This window comes from Maniola hyperantus, chromosome 5, assembly GCF_902806685.2.
Source record: "Maniola hyperantus chromosome 5, iAphHyp1.2, whole genome shotgun sequence".
NCBI classification, from domain to species: domain Eukaryota; kingdom Metazoa; phylum Arthropoda; class Insecta; order Lepidoptera; family Nymphalidae; genus Maniola; species Maniola hyperantus.
Window position 1 is genome coordinate 7762358 of NC_048540.1, and position 27897 is coordinate 7790254.

General features: G+C 38.7%; 3 protein-coding genes across 3 annotated transcripts in view; 1 reads left to right on the plus strand and 2 right to left on the minus strand.

Annotated features, from left to right (window-relative positions):
* Positions 1-6367, minus strand: part of LOC117982231 (glycine dehydrogenase (decarboxylating), mitochondrial) — an 11563-nt gene extending 5196 nt beyond the window's left edge. The window contains exons 1-9 of the mRNA XM_034968551.2: positions 6018-6367; positions 5263-5341; positions 4993-5128; positions 4249-4413; positions 3171-3399; positions 2394-2617; positions 1415-1590; positions 718-947; positions 103-279 (exon numbers count right to left, since the gene is read on the minus strand). Coding sequence (XP_034824442.1) covers positions 103-279; positions 718-947; positions 1415-1590; positions 2394-2617; positions 3171-3399; positions 4249-4413; positions 4993-5128; positions 5263-5341; positions 6018-6230 — 1629 coding nt within the window. The 5' untranslated portion in view covers positions 6231-6367. The remainder of the gene's footprint in view (positions 1-102; positions 280-717; positions 948-1414; positions 1591-2393; positions 2618-3170; positions 3400-4248; positions 4414-4992; positions 5129-5262; positions 5342-6017) is intronic.
* Positions 6368-7860: 1493 nt separating this feature from the next.
* On the plus strand, positions 7861-9574 carry Fadd (fas-associated death domain protein). Its single transcript, XM_034968581.2, has 2 exons — positions 7861-8544; positions 8853-9574. Exons 1-2 carry the CDS (start codon positions 8235-8237, stop codon positions 9200-9202), a joined length of 660 nt encoding a protein of 219 aa, XP_034824472.1. The 5' UTR covers positions 7861-8234; the 3' UTR covers positions 9203-9574.
* Positions 9575-9851: 277 nt separating this feature from the next.
* Pfas (phosphoribosylformylglycinamidine synthase) lies at positions 9852-27560 on the minus strand. Its single transcript, XM_034968547.2, has 23 exons — positions 27051-27560; positions 26421-26734; positions 24772-24908; positions 24138-24250; positions 23017-23270; positions 22519-22650; positions 21805-21933; positions 21187-21315; positions 19967-20041; positions 18967-19158; positions 18213-18386; positions 17488-17636; positions 16910-17113; positions 16225-16420; positions 15835-15964; positions 15371-15486; positions 14592-14860; positions 13955-14087; positions 13622-13723; positions 13160-13306; positions 11950-12163; positions 11026-11267; positions 9852-10421 (listed from the first exon to the last, which is right to left on the minus strand). The coding sequence occupies exons 1-23, from the start codon at positions 27326-27328 to the stop codon at positions 10231-10233; spliced, it is 4020 nt and encodes a 1339-aa protein (XP_034824438.1). The 5' UTR covers positions 27329-27560; the 3' UTR covers positions 9852-10230.
* Positions 27561-27897: the final 337 nt, after the last annotated feature.

A 27897-nucleotide genomic window follows, 5' to 3' on the forward strand; every position in this document is an offset into this window, starting at 1 on the left:
ATTCTTAAAATATTCTCGTCTTGAAGAGGGTTAATTCTATTCGGGGAGAATTTTTATTGGATACCTAAAGCTATAAGTATAATTCTCTTTCTTATTACTTACAAGTGGTATCATTGAATGGACCAGAGATATATCTTTGTTTTCCAGCCGTTTCATGTATCGTACTATTCTAGTTTCCGAATGGTGCATATTGAATACAGGATGCGTCAAATATGGGGAAGTTCTACGATACGGGCCCTTTAAAACACTTCTTGAAATGACGTCACCACTCTGCACCACCTAAAAATAACGGAAAGTTATAACATAATATGACAAGTGTAGGATGTAATTAAAACGCTAGTAAAAACGAAGACAGGTGATAGTACTATGAATATACTGAAAAGATACCATGAAAAAAATGCAATTTTGTAAAAGTTCGCAATGTATTGCAAATAAAACATTCTAACTGACGCCAGAAGTCAACGCACGTTGCCTAGATAGGTGCCGCGGGGTCAATGCCGCGTAGAAGGTGGAACATTGATCCCGAGTTCTGCATGCTGTACGTTGTGGGTTTAAAAATACTAAGTCACTGAGACTACAATTAGTATAAGACAAATGTTTATTGGAATGCGTTTAGGTAGTAAAATAATAAGTTTTCGCTAGCATTCTATTACAGCTCGTATGTATCTCTAAAATTAAAATTGAAATGTCGGGTAGATCAAAAGTGATTTTTGTTACCTCATCAACTTTACCACAATCAAATAACCACAGCAAGTCATCAACATCTTGCATGGTAGTAGTTTCGTCCAGTGCCACTCCCACTGCGCCATCGTCGAAGTAACGCAGGTTGATCTTCTTTTCTTGAGCCCGTGCTTTTATAGCGGATGCGTCGTGATCCTCAGTAGGAACGATATGAAGAGTATCAAAATATACATCGTTGGATTGCTTGTGACCTCGTCTTTGTACACCTAGAAATTAATTAATTTTATTTTCAATTCCGTTAGACTATAATATAGTAACAAAGTTGAGGGACATGTGGCTTAATCGTGACATCTGATTGATATTGCTATGTAACGTTGAACCAAGTCGAGAACTGCACGGGTGACCTTTATGCTTCCTCCGTGCCTCATAGACCTCACCGCACTAACATTTCATAATAACTGTAAAATCTAGTGTCAAAATCTCGTCCTCTTAGTAAAATTTTTAATTAAACAAAGCAAAACGCAAATTGACCTTTCCTGGGCTACCTACCAGTTTTTTCGAAAAAATAGTTGTACCTATTGAGACAAAAAGATACTGATATGAATAACTGACTCAGTACGGTGAGGATCTAACTATCATAATGGACTGACCCATTAGTCTAGTGGGTAATAACTGACCCATGGTTACAACTTACAACCATGGGTCAGGTAATAAATATAAAATAAACATTTACCATGATCAAGCACGAGAGTGGCGTTATGTACACGGGTGGCGATGTCCCGCAGTCCTTGGGGTCCGTGGTAAACGGCAAACATTGCTGACATGTTAGCCAAAAGGGCCTGTGCGGTGCAGATATTTGAAGTGGCCTTATCACGACGGATATGCTGTTCCCTGGTCTGTAGAGCTAGCCTAAAAAATTGTAAGCAAGTAATAATAATAAAAAATAAAAATTGTAACACACAACACAATAACAAAATTACCTAAAAATGATTCCATACGCCCAATTTTAACTCTATGCGTCAACTGACATGTCAAAAAGTACTCCAGTATTAGGAATATCTACCCTCATCTGTTATTTAATTGTTATATAGAATATTTATGGTAGACTAGCCCGCGACTTTGTCCGCGTGGAACTAGGTTTTTTTTAAATCCTGTGGGAACTCTTTGATCTTCCGGGATAAAAAGTAGCCTATGTCACTCTCCAGGTCTTCTATACCCATGCAAAAAATCACGTCAATCCGTTGCACCGTTGCGACGTGATTGAAGGACAAACCAACAAACCAACAAACAAACAAACCAACACACTTTCGCATTTAAAATAAGGGTAGGTACTGATCATGTGAAGATTGATACGTCGCACATATTTACGTTGCCTAGCTAAAGCACGTACCATTAGTGTCAAACAGTTTAAAAAAATGTAATCTATCAACTTCCCTGATTTTGATGAACGAGACAGTGATAATATTTTTATATCCTAGAATGGTTATACCTCAGATTAGTTAAAAAACTTTGGTTTTCTTAAACCGACTCTTCATGGCTTTTATACACAGTAGCAAAGTTTCTGCAATGGAAGAGCGGCAGCAAATTCACAAAGGTTTTTTCATCGTTACGTCGAGAAAGCTGTAGTTCGAGAGAACAGCTGTTCACACTTTTGAGACAGACAAAAGTCGACAAAGAATACCATTCCTTCAATTAGCTCTATAAGTACTAACCGATATGCGTCCCTTCCAGCAGCGTCTCTTGTGACGCCTACCATACGTCCAGGCATCAGTCTCACTAAAGGATGTTCTGCAGCAAAGAACCCGGCGTGTGGTCCACCGTAGCCTAAAGGCACTCCTAATCTCTGCGAAGTGCCCACTGCTAAGGCAGCACCGCACTCTGCTGGCGGACGTAACAAGGCTAGCGCCAGTAAATCTGTTGCCACTACTACTAATGTCTGCAAATAATATTTTTGATTTATAGTTTGTTCACAGAGACGAGCTAATATAAAGTGCCTCTATATACAATTGGGATGATGATTATGCCAAAAATAAATTATTTCTTAGGAACTATCAAAATATAGTCTCCCGAAATAGGTCTTCCGAAATTCGTAAAATCCACGACCGCCGTTAGTTTTAAGTTTGCTAACCATTTTAAACTATCGATTTTACAAGCACCCAAGAGTCCCAAGCGTTTTGACGTTTGATAAAAAGTCACTGATTTGATTGTTATTATCCATATTCTATAGAAATGAGAAGGTATAAGCGATATTACGCGACAGGTCGAAATGGCAATCGGTGTGGAGACGCCCCTAACACCCGCATCGCCGCAAGTTGCATGTTTTATTTTTAGTAGTAATGCACTCAAGATATGACAATACTTATATAACAGGGTGAAGAAACCACCAGATTAGATCATACTTACCTAAATCAGTTTAGAAAGATACTAAGAGGCTTTCAACCGTGTACTGAATTCATACGCCAGAAAGGCATTTAAAAAAAAATACTTACCCCGTGTTCTTGAGCGGCGGCAGCTAGACCAGAGTAGTCGTACACCAATCCTCTTGTATCCGGACATTGCAGTAGCACAGCCGATATATCCCTCTGAGCAAAGTCCACTTGATGGACGTCCGGCACCACTGTCACCTCTAGTCCTAGCGCATCCGATCGAGTTTGTACCACCGCTAGTGTTTGAGGGTGCAAACGGTCAGATACTACGAACTTGGTCCTTTTATTGTGTCTGATAAAAGGATATAATTTAATGGATACCAATGATATGCATAGGTTGAGATGGCAATTGGGCAAAATGAGGCGGCGCACACCTACACGTCACCTGCGCTCATCCGCACCAGGTTAGTGCGGGGGCTGTGCGTGTGCGCGGAGCATTCCCTCCCCAATTGCCATTTCGACCTATCGCGTACTATAGGTACTGGTCTTTTGTGTGTTTGTAAAGTTTTATTTTTTATTTTTATTCAGATACAAGTTAGCCCTTGACTGCAATCTCACCTGATGGTAAGTGATGATGCAGTCTAAGATAATAGCGGGCTAACCTGGAAGGGGTATGGCAGTTTTTATTAAACCCATACCCCTTTGGTTTCTACGAGTAAACTAAACTACCTATTTGTTTAAAAAGTTTTTCAACATTGTTAAGAAGCAATGCGATAAAAATTAAGTAAGTAAGTATACCTACCTACGAATATTAATATGATTCTCTTAACCTTACGATGGAAAGTCATTTTCGTCTTCATTAGTGAATCTCTTGGAAAGAGGTATTGTGGGATGCACAATCAACTGACCAGAAGCACATTGTATGTAGGTACCTACCTATGTGTTGAAGTTGTCGGTTGTTATTTTCGCTTTAGTTAAAAAGGATCAAATCTAAGTTCTTTAAAAGACGTGCCTATACAGTCGTACCTATGGTTGATAGATTATTGACATGACTCGTGCAATTCGGACAATCACGCAAGTGCTGCAAAAGTTCCTAAGTTTTGAAGCACTAAGAAGTATGTTTTAATAAAGTGACCCCAGTTTGGTCTGATGAAACTCAAACACATCTTTTCACTAAAAGTTATTTAAAATCTAAGATAACCTGTGACATAGAGATAAAGCCTCAGCTGCAGCAGTGCCCTCGTCCAATAAAGATGCATTGGCGACGTCCAGTCCAGTAAGATCGCTTACCATGGTCTGGTAATTCAATAAGCTTTCTAGACGTCCTTGTGCCACTTCTGGCTGATAAGGAGTGTACTGAGTGGTCCTAAAAATGTACAAAACGCTTTCAATGAGGTTTTATTAGTCGCTCAATAAGAAACCAGATCATGATTATTTAAAAATTCTTGTAGAGCTGGGTATTTACTATTCCTGTGAACCTATTGCGCTCCGCAATCTTTCCTAATGTAGACGATTATTATCTACCATACCTACACCTGAAAATGTAAGAAATGTAGTACCTACAGGTTAGAGTTTGAATCATTTCTAGCCTGCAAAGGAACATTCTCAGTCGTCAAAATCATATCAATCACCATTAAGAGAATTAAAAGAACGAATTTCCGAAAAGCTGAAATGTTGTGAAATTATTTATATTTCATACATTATCGTAACAACGAATATTCGTCTTAGCAAAACGAGGAATTAAAATGAAAGGAGGGGCTATTAGCAATGGGAATTCAGTACCCTTAGGTACCGAATTCCCATTCTAAGGTCTAAGATTGCACCTTGCAACAAACTTCAAAAATATGTAAGACTTGGAACTTAGTGAACATCCAGCTTATGAACTTAAAAATGAAATTGAATGAAAATGTTGAGTATAATTATTGAAATAGAAAGTAAAAATTACCATCCCGGATTCTCAAACATATTTCGCATTATGGTATGGGGGACGCAGCAGTTGTGATATCCCATGCCAATATATGAACGCCATATTTTATTATTTTCTGCCAACTTGCGAACCCTTTCAATTAGATCATATTCACCTAAAAATATTTTTGTTCATTTAGTATTTCAGTAAGTATAATGTACCTATTTAATTCCAAAGCGCTTAAGTGCTCAGCACGAAAATTAAATAAGCAATCATTTTAAAACGTATGAAATAAAGGTAATTACGTACTCATAGGATCATCGATTTTCATGAGACCTTGGAGCTGTATTTGCTTCGGAACTGCATCGTTTGTTAATTGATCTAGACTCTGGAAATTTTTCATTATGCAAATTTCGGAAATAGAAATATTTGAAACATCTACGAGAGACACTGTTATCGGCGAAAACTTGAATAAAATCCATTTAAAACTTTTGGAGTTTAACCCTCTCAAGTAGACATGCAAGGGACGAACATTGCATTTTACTTTTTGTTAGTAATACCTAATAATGAAATGAAATTATTATATGATACGATACCTAAAAAAGCTCTTTAGTTTTAGATAGATAAACTTTTCGCGTGATGACCGCCAAACTTCGTTTCGAAAAGGCCATACGATTATGATGATATTAAGTAAATTACTTATGATTGAATTATGATGACAACCTAATTTACTTATCATTATTAATCTGTCGCTAGTACTTATTAGTACTGAGCATGAGTCTCCTCTCAGAATGAGAAGGGTTTAGGCCATAGTTAAAATATCGTATAGAAATTTCGTGAGGAAACCCTGCTTACCTGAGAGTTCTCCATAATGTTCTCAAAGGTGTGTGAAGTCTGTCAATCCGCACTCGGCCAGCGCGGTGGACGATGGACAAACCCTTCTTATTCTAAGAGGAAACCGCCGTGCGTCGGTGATGGGTTGATGATTTGATGATAATGGTGATGATGATAGAAAAGGGGTATGTATCTATATCCAGTAATTCTAAGTAAACGCTAAACTTTACCTTGTAGCCTAGAAGATCTAACATAGTCACAACATCTTGATCTCTAGGTCCAATGTGTCTGTCGGGGAAATCTACCCGCTCCGGGAAAAGGGTATCAGACTTGGAACTTTGCGCACTAATACATCGGTGAACATTTTTACGGTTCGTGCCTTGTGCACTGTTGTAATATGAAATTTTGTTTAAAAATTTCCCACGTTTAATAAATCTAAACATTTTCAATTTATCGTACTTATTTTAACTGACCATGCTAATGCTCGACTTACAAATATTATAATGAACTGATAGAGAGGTCAGTCTGTTGCAAGAATACCTACTTTACTGTCTCAGAAGATAAGAGAGTTCAATAACAAAGTACACTTACTTAATTTAGCTGACAATTATAATACTTTGCGTATGTAAAACTTCAATAGATACCTACTTAGGTACCTTACTTATCTTTTGACCTCTCATCGATACTCTAAAACTTGTATCGAATGAAACAACAAAGCTAAACTTATTAAAATTTACTTTTATTAAACTATATGACATATGTAAAATTTACTTTCATTAAATTATATGACTATATGACGTATTTTTCATCATCATCATCATCATTTTTGCCTGCGGACGTAATGTGCCTATCCCAAAGAGCGCCAGTACATCTCTTTATATTATTACTAGCTGATATCCCTCGACTTCGTTCGCGTGGATTTAGGTTTTTACTGATGCAAAAAATCACGTCGCGTTGCTGCGTTGCGACGTGATTGAAGGACAAACCAACAAACCCATAAACCAACAAACCTACAAACAAACACACTTTCGCATTTATCATATAGGAAGTGATATAGGTAGGTATAATATGCAGTGTATGATTTAGAGTTCTGGCAGCCTTTTTTTTTCTCGTGAGGCAAATCCATCATGGATACAACCGGCCACGGGGGTGCACAGTGGTTATGTCGGACTCCTACCGACTAAAAACCTCACGAAGTTCCACCCCGCCGCTAACGACGGAGCACAAGGGACCAACAACGCCTCGTTACTCCGCCAGCGGATGTCTGCCCCAGCAGACCCACCACTGGGGACACTACGTGTCCCCACACACCGTCAGAGGCATGCCGGAACCACAGTACGCCAACCAACCTGAGGACCACACTGTGAGCGACGGACCGCCCCGTGTCCATCATCCACAGATCCTCACGAGGGCTAGGGGTCGCGGGGAGGGCCATTCCCTCTCCACGTTCCCCATCCTCACAATCTCGCTCGCCCGTCACCGCACTGGACAGGCGAGAGACCGGTGGGGCAGCCAGTGTTTGGATGGGTGATGAAACACTCATCACCAACCACCCACCACAGCCACACCCTCCGCTCCTGGGGCTATGCCCCATGGGTACGTCTACTGCTGCGCCCTCTGCTCACTCAGAGGGACGCGCGGACAACACCCCCTCCCTGCCAGGTCAATTAGCCATGGCTAACAATATCCCATTGCTAAATGCTAATGGGAGGCGCATATTTGTTTCCTTTTCGGCACCGGATAAAACAAGCACGAAATTTTCTTTCGGCCAAAAAATGATAAAAATAAATCTTGCAACCTGCACAAATCATTTTTGCAGGTGAGTAGCACAAAATAATTATAAGTGTAAGTATCTAAGAAATATTAGTCAGAGAGAATTGATACATCGATAGAGTGACACTACGTGATACCCACTACATAGAGTAGGAGTAGAGAGTGAAGTCCAAGGGGAAGTCCCTGGTGTAAATCAGTGAGCTGTAAATAAAATTGCTAAATTACGTTCCATTTCAAATAAGACACATTGAATAAATTTACTGCGCAATAACAATGAAGTCGTCGATAAAATTAGGTATTCAATCACTTCCACAGTTTTATACATTATTTGTATCTTTTAAAAGACTCTAATATTAATATAACGTTAGATAATTACTAAGAAAAATCATATTAATTCACTATTAATTTGCCGTTCCGTGAATTTGCCACATTTTATTCGACTCTCAAAATTGTAAGCGCGGTGTGAATTTTGATAAGTCTTAGATGTTAAGTCACCTGTCAGACAAGTGATGTGTCAAAGATTTGTTTTAAAACAATTTGGCTTTGGCTTTTCAATTGTATTTAATTTTACTTAATAGTAATTACCAACGACCATTATATAGCAATTTCATTTCAATTTTATAATTATTACTTTAGGCATTGCTAGCTTCTGTTATTCGAACAGTGATAAAATAATGACGTATTCAGAATACGCAAAGTTGAAACAACAGATTGTATTTAATTTAGGGAAAAGTGAAAACCACCACCACTTGTTGCTAAAATTAAAGGAGTTTTATAGAGACGATATAGATTCTGAGCGTAGGTTTGAACTGGTAGACACAATAGGCAAGTTACTGAAGATTCTAGAGGTTAGAGATGTTCTTTCTGAAGACAATATTGGGCCTTTAAAAGAAATAGCAAGAAGATTAAATAATGATGAGCTCCTCCAGAGAATATTCGACTATGAAACGCAACACGTTCCTAGAGAATATATAAATTACTATGGTAAGAGCAGTTTTAATACTTACTAATAATATAAATGTGAAAGTGTGTCTTTTAACTTTTCACAGCCTATCGTTTAAACAGATTTTGACGAAATTTGGTAGAAAGCCAATATGCTGGACAAGGAAAAGTAGCCTATATCACTCTTCATGTCTTTAACTATATCCATGCAAATCATGTTGATCCCTTGTAGTGTGACTGAAGGACAAACCATCAAACACACTTGCATTTATGATAATGCAATTATGTAGGTATTAATAAAAGTTGTGAGTGTAGATTCTTTAAATAAAGTATCATTTATTTGTTTACAGCCATTGACAACAAGCAACCCACTATAAAGGAAGAGATAGAGGATAGGGGTGTAAACAACCAATTTAATGTACCCTTGGCTAAAAAACAAGTAATAAAGCGTACAATTGTAGAGGAAATTGGGAAATACTGGCGTGACCTGGCCAGGAATCTCAAAATACGAGAAATCACAATTGAAGATATTGATATGAAACATGAAAAACAGAGTGAAAAAGCAAAAGAAATGTTAGATGCATTTTTTGAACGATGCGATAAACAAAGGTGGCTGTATGTTTTATGTGAAGCTTTAGAAAAATCACGCAGAAAGGATTTGAGTAAATCTATTCAAGAGATTATGGTCATGAATATGTAACAGCCAAAAGTATTTTTATTACAGGCATAACTGAGTAGGTTCCTGCGGGTAGTGGCGCAGTGCAGGAGGGATATGATTACATGATGGAAATGTCAGTGATTCACTGTCACTCTCCTGCACCACTTCACAACTGCAGCAGCCTGCACACTATATATACCTATCATACTAATCATATAGAAATGATCGATTATAATAATTGCTTTCCAAACTAATCTTTGATGTAATAAAAATACATGTTTTATAAATATAATATAATTTATTTGAAACTTTGAAATTCACAAAAGTTATAAAATTTAAAAACAATTATTTTATAATTATATTAAGGCACATCTAATGTACAAAATTAAAAAAATATAAGAATATTTTTTATTACTTTGTTGTATACTTCATTAATAATATTATATTTCATCAATAAACATAAATGCATGCTCTCTTAAAGGTAAAGGAAAATCTTATAAAATACAAATCTATAAAAATTGCACAGCTTTTGTGTGCATTTAGCGAGATTTCATAATTCGAGAAAAATACCTACTGATAGCTGGAATGTTTCACAAAAAGAAAAAAATATTCTTCTAGGCACTCATTGGCTATATCACCTGACAGTTGACACAAAGTTAAAATGGCGCGTGAGCATTTTACAGACTGTTTCTTTTTTTGCCCATTTCATAATTTATTATTAATTAACATAGTTTCATAAAAAGTTGGGCTTCTTAATTAATTGTGATGATTTACGATTTTTATTACATGACAACAACAGAGCAAATCACAGATGTGTAACGCGATAGGTCGAGATGGGAATCGGGGTGGGAACGCACAGCCTCCGCGCTAACCCGTTGCGGGTGTGCGTGGCGTCCGCGTCCCCCCGCCTCAAGCCCCGATTACCATCTCAACCTGTCGCGTACTATACATATACAAGTATGCTTGATAAGGTGCCATATAATATGTAAAATGACAAAAAAAATTGAGCCATTTCAAAGCGTGTCGGAAGCTTTTCACAAGTGTGTTCTTGCCATTTACTCCTAATATAGTTATTGGTTAGATGCCCAGACATATGCATTTTGGAAGAGCCTCGTCCAAGGCGAGGCGTGGCTGGCGGGGGTGACGGTGCGCGGCGGCAGAGGCGCGGGCGCGGCGCACTGCCAGCGCAGCACGCAGCGCTCGGGGTGCGGCATCATGGCGATGTGCCGCCCGTCCCTCGAACGCACTCCCGCTAGCCCATCTGTCAACACAATTTTATTTTTTAGGAAGTGTGGGACCCTATAACTTTGGTCTGCTTGCTGTGATTATATTTTATCGCCATCCTATACACTTCTATAGGCACTGTATAGGAGTGATATCAAACTACCCATATTAAAAATGAGAAAGTGTGTTCGTTTGTTTGTCCTTCAATCAAATCGCAACAGATTGACGATTTTTTGCATGGGTATAATTAAAGACCTGGAGAGTAACATTGGCTATGCTTTTATCCCGGAAAATCAAAGAGTTCCCTTGGGGTCTTTAAACCCCTAAATCCACGCGGCCGAAGTCGCGGGTATCAGCTAGTCCATTATAAAAATGTCTCGACGGCTACGAGCCCATTGAAAAAAGACCAGGGACGGGTTCAAAACTAACCGGGCATACTCAGACTGTCTTTTCAGTGAGCCTCTCCACACCCTGTGTATAGCCCGCGACAGGTTGAAATGGCAATCAGGGCATGAGGCGAGGGGACCCCTACACGCCCGCGCTCGTCCGCACCGGGTCAGTACGGACTACGAGGGTATGCGGGGTGTTTCCTCCCCGATTGGCATCTCAACCTGTCGCGTATTATACAATGCCATACTAACCTGGGCTTCCATTAGGATTCATCGGATAAATCTCTGTGGGCGCTCCGTCATCATCAACATACTGCATCGCGACCTGTCCGTTAGTGCGCAGCTTGCTCAGTATGTGCGGCTCGGACACTGTGAACCTGCCCTCGCCGTGGGCCACCCACACCCCGAGCACGCTGCCGCCCATGCCGCGGAACCACACGTCTTCACCGGTAGTCCGTTCGTTGATCTTCACAGCCGACCAGCGGCATTCGAACCTGTTTAAAAATATCAAGTTATCTCTATTGTATAACAGGAGGCCTACTGCCGTAGTTTAACAGCTACATTGGGGCTGATTCTCTTGTACACAATCTCTAAACTAAACTAAATTAACAGGTCTAAATCTAGTGCCATCCTTTTTCGCAAGCAACATTATGAAAGGGATAGCAATAGATTTAGACGTGGCATAGATTTAGTTTAGAGATTGTGTGCAACGGAATTAACCACATTGTGACGATAGCAATTTTCTCCTATCGCCGACAGTCGACACTCTTTCGCGATTGGCTGATAATATTATGTACTGTAGCAGCAAAATAAAATTCAGTCAATCACAATAATTGATATTGTAGCAAGAATAGGGTCTTGGACTGAAGTAGTTAAATGTGATTTTTTGTATAGCGGCAGTTTATGGGGCTGGAATTCATTATCGAAGAGAATAAAAAAAATCATGATTTTCATTTATTTTTCCATAACCTACCAGCTGAAGAAACTGTCTGACTGACACATCAACATACAACTAGTCAAAACCCTGAAAAATCAAACAATTATCAAAAGATCGCCTTAGCTCTTATGAATTTATGGTAATATGTTCAGTTTTTATTTCTCCTGAAAAAATTTACATGGGAACTTGTGGTACTGTTCGTCAGAAAATATTCTTTAGAGGTCCATAGCTGCACATACCTTTCAGACAGATTATGGTCGAGGAATATCTGAGTCTTCAGCACTTGTCTCGTGTGTTCCGCATCGACCCAGCCCAGGAGTGCCATGAGCTGACAGCCGTTACAAACACCGAGAGAGAAAGTGTCACTTCGGCTCTTGAAGCTAGCGAACTGAGTGTTCAATGATTCCGAGAACAGAATTCCGGCTGCCCAGCCTTTAGCTGAGCCTAAGGTATCTGGACAAACGAAAATACTTTTACCATCTCTATTTCACAAGAGCACTTGCCTGGCAATTGTTAAACATGGGTAAAAAGTGCTCTAGTTCAAATAAAAACCAGCCAAGTGCGAGTCAGACTCGCGCACTGAGGGTTCCGTACTACAGTAGAGTTTTTTTCGACATTTTGCACGATCAATCAAAAACTATTATGCCTAAAAATAAATAAAAATCGGTTTAAGAATGTACAAATAAAGCCCTTTTATATGATACCTCATTTGGTATAGTAATCGTACTTGAAATAGCAATATTTGTTCATGACCACACTTTAATTTTTTTTTGTGTCACGTAACCACAAATTCACGGTTTTCAGATTTTCCCCCGAATGTCTGCTATAAGATCTACCTACCTACCAAATTTCATGATTCTAGGTCAACGGGAAGTACCCTGTAAGTTTCTTGACAGACCGACAGGCAGACATACAACAAAGTGATCCTATAAGGGTTCCGTTTTTCCTTTTGAGGTACGGAACCCTAAAAATTGATAACAACAGAACTGTGAAAGGAAATAATGAAGCGTGGATTTGACTCGCTCCAGCAATGTGGGGAACTGCAATTACTTATACAATACAGCATAATATTGTAAACTAGATGATGCCCGCGACTTCGTCCGCAAGGATTAAATTTTTGAAACCATTTGATGAACTCTTTGATTTTCTGGGATCAAAAGTAGCATAATATGTCCTTCCCCGGGATGCAAGCTATCTCTGTACCAAATTTCGTTGAAATCGGTTAAACGAATGGGCCGTGAAAAGCTACCAAACAGAGAGACAAACACATCGCATTTATAATATTAATAGTATGGACTGAATATTAGCAACCGCCGCCGAGTTTCTTGCTGGTTCTTCTCGATAGGGATTCCTAACAAGTGGTAGGTAGATTCTCTTGACGATTCAAAAGCATTCAAAAGTTCACATGAATATTTATTTTTGTATTTCTAGATAAATAATTAAGTATACCGGCATAGCTGAAACCGCCCGGGAAAACCAATCCCTGGAAGGCATCAAGTGTGATTTTCTTGGCTTGCAAGTCGCTCATAGTGACGTCAAATACTTCGAAGTTCGCCATCATCAGAGAAGCAATCATCTCGCGGTCACCGTTTATACCTTAATTACAAAGTTGACCCTATATTATTACAAAAGGAAAACAAAAATATTTCTATTTTTGGACACATTTTAAGGCAACTTTGTGCGTAATATACCAAGTTAACACCACAAAATTCCAAAACTAGTGGTTATTATTAAGACAAAATTTAAATAATAATAATAATTTCAAATGGGTTATGTTTGATTTTAAGCTTTTTAAAGACATTTTAATGTTGATAACGGGTCCATACCACGATTAATTTGATGCTTTCATTTGTCAATATTTGTTGGGGAAATTGATACCAATGTTGTCGGAAATAAGTTTATTACACCAACCTTCTTCCCTAAGCACAGCTACTCTAATAGATTTAGTTTTCACAACAGCCGCTGATGGATCGAATGTGGCGCTGTATGTAGCCCCTTTCCGATTGCAGAGACCTGACCGAAAGAAGAAAAATTATAGTATACAATACTAGCTGATCTAACCCTACCCTGTAGGTTTCTTGACAGACAGACTGTCTGTTCTGGTCTGGTGGAAGTATGAGTTTAATAAAACTGCCTTACCCTTTCTAGGTTAACCTGCTTTCATCTTAGACTGCATCATCACTTACCACCAGGTGAGATTGCGTTCAAGTACTAATTTGTATTAGAATTTTAAAAAAAACTGACCGTTCCACTCTTGCCTGGCGCAATCGGAGTTGGCCTGCAGACATTCCAATTGATAGCTGGTTTCTTCCCATATTTTGAACACATTTATCAACTTTGTGTCCAATACTAATTCTCCATTCACTTTAACAACCACCTACAATAAAAATTGTACAAAATAATCTTATCTTTGTATATGAAATAAATGTAAATTTCAATAAACATTAGAAATAAATGTAAACTCCAATAAACATTAGTTTTAAACATGAAAAGTGGTAGCGTTTCGATAAAATGCCGTGTAGAAACCGATCAGGAAGAACTGCCAAGGGAGTCGCTTGTATCAGAGTAATAAAAAATACGATAAAATGTGCACCAAATGATGTAGCACCAAAATTTGACTCTAGAATGTGAAGATCGTAATGTGATTGTCCTATTGGCTAATGCATAATTATGAGAAGTAACAAATTCAGCCAAAAACAACTGTGCAGTCCCAATGGAATTTATCACACTGAAATTGATACACAAGTACTCTGGAATAGATGTATGTAGAGTCACTGCAGCTATCAGGAAAATGGCGAAAATCAAGTGGCTTCAAAAAAAGATCGGCAATCGCAAGTCCAGCGTACTTGTATTAGTAGGGGTCAGTGAATTTCCGTATTACCTGAGATTCCATGCCATATTTTCCACTTCTACCAACAAGTTTAGCCTTCACCCCCTGTTTATTATACTCGTTCAGGACATAATCTAAATCCTTCTGTGCCACTTCTATAATGATGCCCAGTTCTTCGTTAAACAGTGCTTCTATAGCGGATACGTTATTTTCAACTCGCAAGTCTATTTCTAAACCGCGTACACCACCGATACCCATTTCTAAAACGGTTGTTATGAAACCTCCCTCGCTTATGTCGTGGCCTGAGAGCAACTTTTTTTCTAAAAACAAAAAAAATAGATTTCACACAGTAAGTACGTAAAAATAGAGATTCGTTATTTTATAAAAGCTGAAAGTTTCCCTGCGTTTTGTCCCCAACACTAGGAGGAACGATTGTTTGGATCATGGTGGCTTTGGGAGATAACAGGTAATAAAGGTGTGAAAAATCTTACGTAAAAGTATAAAGTCTAATTTTTTTATATTTTCTTCAGAATAGTATTAGAAATCACGTCATACATTGCCAGACAGTTAGTGTTATGTGAACCTCCTGCCAGACACCCTTAAACTTTTAAACTTTAAAGGTCGACATTATTTTTTGCCGCGTACTGTACTATAATATCAATTAATATCTAACAGAATTTCTAAATCTGTACCCTTACCCTAAACCAACAAACAAACACACTTTCGCATTTATAATAAGGGTACTGATAGTGGAATCATAAATTCTTTACATTAAAACAATGTAAAAAGATAAATTGTTATATTTATGTATTTAAATTGTTTCGTCTCACCTTTTAACAATTTCTGTGTGATCTTGAACAACGATTTCAACACTTTAGGGTCATCTAGATCAGGTGGATTATTTCCCAACTGTTTGTAACATTGTGCCAGGGCTGATCCTCCAAGTCTGAAAGATAAGTTATTACTTTACTATAAACTTTCGGATGTTTGTTTTTATCGGTACTACGGCCGAAACCTCCAATCTAAAAGAAAGTTTATTTTATTTTATTCAGATACAAGTTAGCCCTTGACTGCAATCTCATGCAGTCTAAGATGAAAGCGGGCTAACTTGTATACATATAACTTGTAACAGTTTTTATTAAACCCACACGGCATCGTACCGGAACGCTTAGTCGCTTGGCGGCACGGATTTGCCGGTAGGGTGGCCCGCTTCCATCGTAGACTACATCATCACTTACCACCAGGTGAGATTGCCATCAAGGGCTAACTTGTATCGGAATAAAAAAAAAGTTACCTATATTTTCCCGGAGTGGCTGGCACATGTACTAGGGCGGCGCCTTCGACGAGGAGTGTAGGCTCTACTTTGACGGTAATGTCAGGACACGGCGCGTACGTTGACACCACTAACGTTCCCGGTGACCGTACTAAACAAGATAATTCATTATTATCAATGACTATTGTTACTTCCTAATATTATAAATACAAAAGTGTCTGTCTGTCTGTGACCTATTCTCGATCCATTCGTTTAAAAGATTTTAGGGAAATGTTGTATTCCGGAAAATCCGCCTACGTACCGAAGGTTGTTCCGAAAATTGTTAGATGTCACTATTTTGTTTGAAACTATAGACGTCTCGTCTCTGTCTTTTCGAAACAGCCCACGTTTAATAACAGGGAAAGTACTCACCAGGTTTGCCGTCTACACTGGCGCACATAGAGAGCGAGTCCTTCCCGCCATCGATGGCCACGCCCAGTTCCCTCATGGCGCCGCACAGCGCGTCACACGCCACGACTAGCGAAGCTCCCTCCGCCCCCGTCTTTCCCGGCCACATCCAATTCCCGGAGCATTTCACGTCTTCTAGCTCTGATATTCCCGCGAATACCTTCAAATATTGAAAATTTCAAGCCTCTAGCTACTCGGGAAGTTAGTTTAAAGTCAATCGCAAAATTTGTTCCAGACATAGACAAACAAACAAACAGACCGACAAGAAAGCGAGTAAAAACGTGTTAATATTATAATAATTACAACCGAATTGAGAACCTCCTCCCTTAATCTTATTATAGGGTTCCAAATTCCGAATACTAAGACTCTCAAAAAGAGCTAAAAGGCTAAAGGCTTAGAGCCTTTTAGCCCTTTAGCCATAAAAGAAACGACGCGAGCCTTTTTAGGTTTTTTTGAAAACCCTTTAAATAGAAGTCTTTTATTAGAGCTACAAGCCCCGAGAAAAAGGCTCTTGAATGAAAAAGGGGTCGGGGCTAAAGAGCTTTTTAATCTTTTAGCCTTCGAGCCTTATAGGCGTCTTAAAATTAGGGCTAAAAGGCTCGAGCCCTTTGGAATACTAACCGAACTCACTATGTCAACAAATGCTTACCAGATTAGTGAGAGCTTCACCAAGGGACAACCTTGCCCCCGCTGCAGGGTCTAGCAGACCCTTGATGTTCTGAGCGCCGATAGACGTGGCGGAGCCGACTAGCTCGTGGAACGACAGAGCTATGATGGCGAAGTCGGCGAGTGGGGTGTGAAGTGGCCCCACGCATTGCTGCTGGGCGACCAGGCCTGTGACGCAACGGTCTACCTGCACCCAACATTGTTTATTTACTAAATAATGCCCGCCAGTTCGTTCTACGTGGATTTAGGTCTTTCAAATTCCACGGTAATTAGTTTTTTGGTCATCAGTCATCGCAAAAGCTGATAAATTGACAGAATATCTGTATTATAGAAACGTTTAAAATAAATTAAAATTGATTTTGAATCCCCCCCTACCCTACCGTTCCTACCGTGAACCAGCAAAAAACTCGGCAGCGCTTTTTACAAATAAATCATTACAATATTTAGACAGATTTAGATATAACTGCAATCTCATATTATGCTTCTGCATATGGGATTCAAGGTCATACACCTAGTTTTACCATTCTATGATACATATAGAAACATGCATTAAGAACATACCTTGTTTGTCAAATACCGCTTGCTAGCAACATTGACCAGTCTCAAGACGCGGTCCAGTGCCTTTTCTACGGTGACATCGCTAGGCAAGGCTAGCGGCAGCTTGGTACGCTTCTCTTGTCTCAAATCGAAAGTCTTTCGCGGCATGTTTCCTAAAGATTAAACTTTTTAATTTTTTGAAACTTAACTACAGTAGCCAGGAAGAAATATTGTACATAACCGTTAGAACGAGATTTCTCTGTCATTCGTACCTATGTGACGTTTTGTCGTTCTCAACGACAGAGACAACGCTGTACAAAGCCGCTATCTCTTTCTTAAGGTTGATGTACAATGTTTTCTGCCGCGTACTGTAGGTAATTCGTTTTTGTTAAAAATCCAGCGATAGCCTAGTGGTTAAGACGTTGGTCTCCTATACACGGGATCCGGGATTCGATCTTGAACGTGGGGGCGGGCCCCAAATTTTTCAGAGGTATGTGCGTTTTAAGCGATTAAATATAATTTACTTCACTTTTGAAGGAAAACATAGTGAGGGAACCTGCATGTCTGAGAATTCTCCATAATATTCTCAAAGGTGTGTGAAGTCTGCCAATCCGCACGTAATCAACGAGGTAGACTATGGCCTAAGCCCATTCTGAGAGGATACCCGTGCTATGACGATACAAAGGGCACAATGACATTACGTATGTTACATTAAGTAGTTCACTCTACGAATTTTGGAAAATACATACCTAGAACAGCTTCTAAATGTAGATCATACGGCAATTTGGACTTCATCTCTGGTTTCAGTCTATCGGCTCTGTCAAGATAGGTCGCCTTGTAACTGTCCTCTATGAGACTCATGAATCCGTCGCCAGTTACTTCGCCCACGAATGATACAGGGCAACGTTCGCGGCGACATATTTCTGAAATATATATCAACATGTATAGTATGAGTATATTTTCCTCTTTATAGTCGTTATTCCTCAATCCTCATTGCTGAGGGTCGTGACTTCTTTCCATAATCACATAATTGTAGGAGTTCTCTTGGGTTAATAATGAGATGGGTTCGCGCATACAACTCACTAAGAGAACGAGGTTTCGATTATTAGGTTGTAGTTATTATCAGTGTTAATAACTGTGACCGACGGCTTTACGTGCTCTCCGAGGCCAAATTTGGACCCCCGAGGTCGGTCACCCATCCAGTTACCAACTTGAGTCAACGTTGTTTAACAAATACTAATAATTCTTTTCCCCTCCAATTAAGCGTAAAGCTTGTGCTAGGAGTAGACCGACCTTTCGGTTTTCAGTCCGCTCCTTTAACCGTTGAGCTATCGAGGCTCTATATATTTTCAGACATTTTATTTTTTCTTTCTCTTATATCAACATAGTCTTTTGGCTAAAACGCCTTTCTCGACCAGGCATTTCACTTTATGAACATCATTTTCGTCGTACGACGGAGACGGCAATGTTAAAGTGCAGAAAATAACACAGACAGATCTATACCTTCGAGTATACTCCTGTTTTCCTTAGAACAGAGTAGCGCGTCATTCTCCTGGTACTCAGCACCCCACAGCTCCAGTGTGGTGATGGTGGGATCCCCCAGCTGGAACTCCTGCGTGAAAACCACGGCACCCTCGGGCTCCACCAACTCCTTTAGCACGTTACCATTCCCGCCGGCGCCTTGGTCGTGAATTGCTAAAGACCAGTCAAAGTCAAAGCCTTATATTCAAACTAGCCGATGCCCGCGACTTCGTACGCATGGATTTAGGTTTTTAAAATCCCGTGGGAACTCTTTTACTTTCCAGGGTAAAAAGTAGTCCATGTCACTTTCCAGGTTTTTAACTATACCTATGCAAAAAATCACGTCGATTCGCTGCGACGTGATTGAAGGACAATCCAACAACCCACACACTTTCGCATTTATAATATGGGTACTGATTGGGTACTACTGTACACTTTTTTTAAGCTGTGATAACATAGTGGTTAAGTCGAGGGTCCGAGGTTTGTTCCCGGGCACGGACCTCTAACTTTTCTGAGTTATGTGCATTTTAAGAAATTAAATATTCTTTAACTAGCTAATGCTCGCGACTTCGTCCGCGCGGATTTAAGCTTTTGAAAATTCCGTGGAAACTCTTTGTTGTTCCGGTATAAACTAATAGCCTATGTCACTCTCCAAGTCTTTAACTGCAAAATATCAGGTCGATCCATTGCTCCATTGCGACATAATCGAAGGACCAAACCAACGAACAAACACACTTTTGAATTTATAATATGGGTAGTGATGGTGAAGGAAAACATCAACAAGGAAACCTACCTGCCTGAGAGTGTTCTCAAAGGTGTATGAAGTCTATCAATCCACGCCAGCGTAGTAGACTATATGACAAACACTCCTCATAGTTTTTTTAATGAACTTTTCTTTGTAGTCGTAAGTTTTGTTTGTATAATATGGTAACGTAACAACCATTTATTAGTTCATCAAGATTTTATAAGATCAATAACTCACATTCAATGGGATTAACATCAGCTTCTAGGCATCCTCTGACGGCTCGGTTAAGACGGTTGCCCATTTCCGCATCACCTGTTGAAAAAAATCCGAAGTTTGAGAAACAAAATTCATACATATTATAAAACTAGCTTATGCTTGCGACTTCGTCCGCGTGGACTACACAAATTTCAAACCACTAGTTCACCCCCTTAGGGGTTGAATTTTCAAAAATCCTTAGCGGATGCCTACGTTATAATAGCTATCTGCATGCCAAAATTCAGCCCGATCCGTCCAGTAGTTTGAGCTGTGCGTTAATAGATCAGTCAGTCAGTCAGTCACCTTTTCCTTTTGTATATTCAGACTACCGGCTTTGCTCGGGTGAAATTTTTTATTGACGACTTTCTGTAAACCTTGCGTACTCAATAACTAAAAATATAAAAATTGCCAAATCAAATGAAAATGCAACACAACAACAATATTAGATTGCTAGCTTAGCTACTGCTGATAGATTGATTGTTTGTATGATAAGCTTTTGGGGACCAAACCCCCCCCCCCCCCCCCCCCCCCCCCCCCCGTGTCTTGATATTTGCGGTTAAAACTAGTTGAGTTAGAAATAAAAGTAAGAAATATATATTTTTTAATGTATAAAACGGGTACATACCACGATTAATTTTTGTTTTTATTTGTCGATATTTCAACACAATTGCACGGTTCGTGGTAACGACGGGACTGCGGTGCTGCGAGAGATGAAGTTCGAGCTGTCAAGGGCAGTAGCGAACTACCCTCTTTCTTGTTCTTTTCGCTGGAACTTCACGAGCTGTCCGGCAAAATACACTCACAACAAAGAAGCGAAAAGAACAAGAAAGAGGGTAGTTCGCTACTGCCCTTGACAGCTCGAACTTCATCTCTCGCAGCACCGCAGTCCCGTCGTGACTACGACCCGTGCAATTGGGTTGAAATATCGACAAATAAAAACAAAAATTAATCGTGGTATGTACCCGTTTTATACATTAAAATGATGTCGTTAAACCACGAAATAAGCTTAAAATGAAAAGTAAGCAATAACCTCTCTGTACGGCTCCAAAGTCAAGAGCATGGTCTCTGGAATCACCGCCTTGCACCGCGACCGAGGAAGCCGCTCCGCCGCCTACTCCGATGCGATACACAGGCCCGCCTATCTTCACTAGCAACATTTGCAGTTAAAACTAGCTGAGTTAGAAAGAAAAGTAAGCAATAACCTCTCTGTACGGCTCCAAAGTCAAGAGCATGGTCTCTGGAATCACCGCCTTGCACCGCGACCGAGGAAGCCGCTCCGCCGCCTACTCCGATGCGATACACAGGCCCGCCTATCTTCACTAGCAACATTCCTAAAATAAAGGCATTTAGAAAACTTAAATCATCACAAAAATGAAGATTTTTTTGGTAATATTTTTTTATCTCATCAATAATTTTTATGATTTGTCAAGCGATTTTAACCCCTACCTATTGTCTATCGTCTGTTTTGACGTTTGTCAATGCGATAAGGTAACAGTGTCTATACTCTATCCACGGAGAGAAGTTAGGTTAGGTTCTCTCTGTTAGGTATGTAATCCAAAAAACTCAGTGGGTGTTAACCTTATTTTTGAGTGGCCAACCAATTACAAACATGTTTTCAAAAAACATTCGAAATTCAATATGAAAATGTTTTCAAAAACATAAGTTTCGTTTGTGATTGGTTGGTGCCTCAAAATGGTCAACGTTTTTTGTCTTTGTAATTTGTATGGGATTACGTAACAGAGAGAGCCGTATGCTAACTTCTCTCCATGAATAAAGTAATTATCACAACAATTCATTAAGTACAACAAAAAATTATTTACCTTTACTAGGCTTATTCTTTTTGATCATAGAATGTGGCATATACCCAATTCCTCCACTGAACATAATAGGTTTGACAAACTCCTCTCTTGTATCGTCGCCATTCTTTAATCCATAAGACTGTACAAATCCTGCATAAAAATATTTTATATTTTAGACTTACGCACTCTAAATTGCATAATATCATCATCATCATGATCAACCCATCGCCGGCTCACTTCAGAGCACGGGTCTCCCCTCAGACTGAGAACGGTTTTGGCCATAGTCTACCACGCTGGCCATGTGCGGATTGGTAGACTTCACACACCTTTGAGAACATTATGGAGAACTCTCAGGCATGCAGGTTTCCTCACGATGTTTTCCTTCACCGGTAAAGCAAGTGATATTTAATTAATTAAAACGAACATAACTCCGAAAAGTTAGAGGTGCGTGCCCGGGATCGAACCCCCGACCTCCGATTAGAAGGCAGACGTCCTAACCACTAGGCTATCACAGCTTATATTATATTTATTATAATTACATAATGTGAATAAGTTCAATTTTTATTTTCTATACTAGCTTTTCTAGACTGCAATCAGGCTAGCAAGTCATAATGCAGCTAACCCTAAGATAGAATGAATTGAATGTACCTTTATTAAATGGTGGAAGGGCGTTCTATATTCTAGCCATTGGAATGAGTATACATTCAGATATATCATATTATTTTGTCAACATACCTGAAATAAGTGGCTCTCCAAATTTGTTGCCATAATCTGAAGCGCCATTACTTGCATCAATTATAATCTGAAGTGGACTTGCAAAATTATTTGGATACTTCCAACTCTTGTCTTCCCAAGGCAAATCATATCCTAAAAGAAGTTGGAATCACAATTAGAAGTACCTGCCTATACTAAGTATTGCAAATCCTCAAGTTCTTTGGGCACATTACAAGGTAGAGTGGTACCATTGAACACCTCATGGTACAAGGTCGAGTGTAGAGCACACGACAGAAGTTGCCTTATATGGCTTTCGGTATGACAAAGCCTTAAGGGCAGATTTTATTCACCTCAAAAGCAGTCACAGCTCTCTCTGTTGGCCAACAGCCTAGAGCTCGTGCAAGGGATCGCTTTAAAACAAATATGGCATGTATTTAACTATTTACCCACTTTAATTCTATGAAAAAGTGAAGGTTAAACACATTAGTCATTAAAGAGTAGGCATTTGGCCCGTCTTACCTGGAATTAACAGATTGCCAACACTATAACCAGCAGTACCAGCAACTGTATGACCACCTCTGCCCACCCCCTGTACATCTCTTATACGTCCGCCAGTCCCAGTAGTAGCTCCACTAAATGGAGCCACCGCTGTTGGCATGTTATGAGTCTCAGCAGTAAAGATTATATCTGATTTGGTCACTTCCTGAATCATTGGAGATGGCACTTTCACATCCCTAGATCTGATTTTTGTGTGTTCAAAGCCTTTTATTGCACTGTAAAATGTCATACAAACTTCTCTACATAGTATAAAATAAAGTCGCTTCCCACGTCTGTATGTATGTATGAACGCGTAGATCCTTTAAACTACGCAACGGATTTTAATGCGGTTTTCACCAATAGATAGAGTGATTCAAGAGGAAGGGTTATAGTAGTAGTTTAATTCTCAAAAAATTAGAGATCCCTAGAGAAATTGAAATAATGTGAATAAGGTCGGAAAAAAAACCTCTCATTTGAGAGTTTCCGAGGCAATGACACCACATTAGTATCTACGTTGCACCCATGCGAAGCCGGGGCGGGTCGCTAGTATTACATAACTAGCTTATGCCCACAACGTCATCCGCATTGACTACACAAATTTCAAACTCCTGTTTTAAAATCTAATTCCTGATTTTCAAAAATTCTTCCTTAGGGGATGTCTTCATCATAATAGCTATCTGCATGCCAAATTTTAGCCTGATCTGTCCAGTAGTTTGAGCTGTACATTGATAGATCAGTATCAGTCAGTCAATCAGTTTTTCTTTATTCCACTATAATTTCTAAATGCCTGAACAGATTTGCATGTATGGGTATCGTAAGTGACACAGGCTATAAATTTTTGAAAAAAATTCAATATGTGTGCTGTATAGCACCATTTTCAATTATGAAAATCTTTGTGGTAGTTATTTTTTTAAAATTACAACTAGTTTTGACTTTTGAAGCAAGGATTTCAAAAGATCATTGGTTTTGCAGAGCATATCCCTGTTTCTGAATTCGTCATAACATTTTGTGTTTCATAAGCTCTAATTAAAACATCACCAGAATGCATGTGGCGAAAACAACAGACCAAAGTATGCAAAAAAAGTAAGCCAAAATGTTCTTACCTACTGTTATCCCCAAATTTTATAACATTGTTATCATTAGAAGTCCTCTGAGTTGAAGCTACCATATCAATCAATGATTCATCTATTTCTTTGCCATCTAAAATTATTTTACCCTGGAACATCATTTCAACAATTTTTTAAAAAAATCAGTATGATATAGTAATAATGATATGAACTATGAAGGTGTGGCGGTGCAGTAGCACATCCATTTCATTCTTGCGGCGTCATCCATCCTATCTGAGCCACGCCATCCATTCCATTTCATTAATATTTCATACTATCTAAGCCGCGCAGCGCCGCCGCCGCTTTAACATTTTTCCTTGAAGTTTGTCATTAAAAAATCTTTTGTCTTTTTTTAAAATTGTTAATGGGTATAGTATACTATATCAAGGTGAGCCTTCACAAAGTGCTCAAAAATAGGGTAAAACTAGATATACAAGAAAACATAAAAATTTCTAGTATAATCATCTACCTGTGAGAACCTATTATTAGCTTCTAGTTATTTAATTTTTAAGATTATAATATGTTAATTTAAGCTGTTGGTTTTCCAAATTAAAAACAAAAAACAAATAAAATAAAAATAACATATAAACAGTCTGTAATAAAAATATATTAAAATATTCTGCAAAAATACCTTGAAGAACCAGTGTCTTGAATGTTCACTATTACTTTGAGCAAGATCAAATAATTCTACACTTGTTGGATCCCTTCTTAGCTTATTTACAAACAAATCCATATAAAACTGCATATCCCAGGTGTCAAAAGCCAAACCTGAAATGCAATTAAATAATAATTATTTTAAGTATACCATTTCACTAACTGCTCATGAAGTAGAGGGCAGGTCGTGAGAGTGACAATTGGCGTAAAAACCGGCCAAGTGCGAGTAAGAGAGAGGGTTCCGTGTAAAAATACAGTCGTATTTTATCGACATTTTGCACGATAAATCAAAAACGTATAAAAACGTAAAACACAAAAATAAATAAAAATCTGTTTAAGGATGAATGTATATAGGTATCTTATTTTGAAAATTTAAAATACTAATTATTTGTTCATGAACACATTTTAATTTTTTTTGTGATGTAGCCACAAGCTCACAGTCTAAAATTCAAAAGTTCAAAATTCAAATAATTTATTCAAAATAGGTAATAAATTACTCTTTTTGATAGTCGGTTGTTGGATTTTCAGATTTATTCCTTTACTTGTGCTATAAGACCTATCTACCTACCAAATTTTACGGCTCTAGGTCAACAGGAAGTAAGTACCCGAAAGGTTTTCTTGACAGACAGACTATGGACAGTGATCCTATAAGGGTTCCTTTTTGAGGTATTGAACCCTAAAAATCAAGGCTCTTAATGATACTCTTAATGTTTTTTTTTTGTATTACAAAAAAGGGCAATACGCGCAATTTATAACTTAAGACCACGCGATTCCCTTCGAGAGAAATTTAAGGAAATAGATATCCTTACTGTAGCCTCTCAATATATTTATAATAACATAATTTTTGTAAGACAAAATATTCTTAGTTACAAGAAAATTGGTGATCTACACAATAGGCTAACTAGAAACAGAGACAAACTTGCAGCTCCTGCCTTCCCCCTCAGGAAAGTCCAAAAGTCATTTGTGGGTATGGGTATTACCTTTTATAATAACATCCCGCAAACTATTTTGGACTTACCTTTGCACAAGTTTAAAAAATCTATTAAAAATATGCTCCTGAAAAAAGCATATTACACAATTGAAGATTATCTAAATGATAAAAGAGCGTGGATTTGACCTGCAGCTCGTTCCAGCAACGCACAAGACTGCAAATACTATTTTATACATGGCATAATCTTGTACCTATATCAAATATTTGAAAAGAGCAACCGCCGAGTTTCTTGCTGGTTCTTCTCGGCAGGAAAGGCATTCCGAACCAGTGGTAGATGCATCCGACTATTCGTAAGCACTTGTAAAAGTTTATACGAATAAAAAAGATTTTCATTTTCATTTTCATTTTCATACCATTTCACTAAACAAATCTAATGAAATGACAACAGATTATAAGATTACACTGAACTGATTGTTTATTATAATATGAGGGTGTAGTTTTATGTAACGAGCTTCGTCGGAAGACTCACTTCTGGTTACATGCTTTACAACGACCCTCTAGGGGTAGTACAGGAAAACTTTCAATGAGCTATTACAAAAATGATGTGATTATTTGTTAGTATCTTTATTTCCCCCCTTTGCATGGTGAAAAGATTCTTTGATGAAAAGACAGCATTAGTCCTGTACATAACTTACCTAATTTATTATTGACTCTTTCCATAGCTGCCATGCCTTCTTTTAGTAATGGTACTACAAACCAGGGTTCCAAATCCTTAGGTAAGCCCTCATTGAAGCTCTTTCGTGGCAAATTCTCTGTGGTATAGATACACTGTGTCATCCTATCATGCAATGGTGCAGCCAGGTCTTCAAACATCCTTTTGCTAACACTCTTAGCTTGGTTAAATGTGATGAGGTACCTTGTGGAGACTTCAAGGCGCACCACATCGCGGAGCCCAACACTTTCACAGATTTGGACTGAATTACTTGAATCAGCTGTCGAGAAATTGAATCTGAAAATACAAATTGTGCATACCAAATTACCATAAGGTGTGTGAAATCTGCCAATCTGCATTTTTCTAGCATATGGACTATACCCTTTATATTCTGAGAGGAGACTCGTGCTCAGCAGTGGACCGATAATCGGTTAATGCGTGTGTCAAAGCCAAGTTCGAATAAGACAAAAATTCTAATAAGCAAATACTAATTTAACATTGACAACTAGTTTCAAAATTCATTCATCTTACAGTGAGCTGCCATGGCATATAACTAATTCATCGCTCTGTTTTGCACCTTAACGACATAGGTACTTAATGAAAAGCAACTTACCTTGGACCAATCTCTATTATGATTTGATCGTCACTTATAAATTTGTACATAGATTCATTCCTCAAAGCATGAGGTTGTAGTGGTGAGCTAAGGAGCCACTGCAATATCTTTATCTGATTAATGTTAAGATAATCACAACCTTCAGCTAGCTCGACATGGTAGCATACTTCTGTTGACAACTCTTGCACATCAGAATCAACAAGTTTCAACTTAGCCAGTATTTCATTAGTCCTGTGCGCACTGAATGCCTCACGAGTAAAAAATCTTAAAATGCACATGGTTAAGACCTATTCCAGTTCTAGACTGACAACAGAATGTCCATTTCATTAGTATTGTTTCACAAATTGATATCCCGCATCAAGGTTATAGGTCGAGCCATATCTTAACTTGTTGACTAAAAATAAGTGATGCCCTAATAACAATATCTTACGCAACAATAATAATAGGCAAGATAAATAAACTTATTAAACATAACCACAATCTTGCATAGTAGTCGGCACAGAGTACTTTGTAATATATGTAGTCGGTCTCTACGTCACAGAGTACATTATTGCTCTACGTACTACGCACCGACCTAGTAGTACTTCCAACTTCTTTGGTCTCTACTCTCTCCGGACGGCGGACATTTTTTGCGGTCTCAGAATAAGGACTATTAGAAGTAGCCCTATTGTGACACTTACTGTTAGAGCGAGATAGCTAAATGCATTTAAGCTCTTATTAGAACGTGACAAAATGATTATGTTTTGTCCTTATCACCGTGGCCACTTTTTTTGTTTGCCAAAATGTATTTGTACGTGAGTATTTGGCAAACAACGTGAAGTGTAGAAGGAATGACATTTCACAAGTA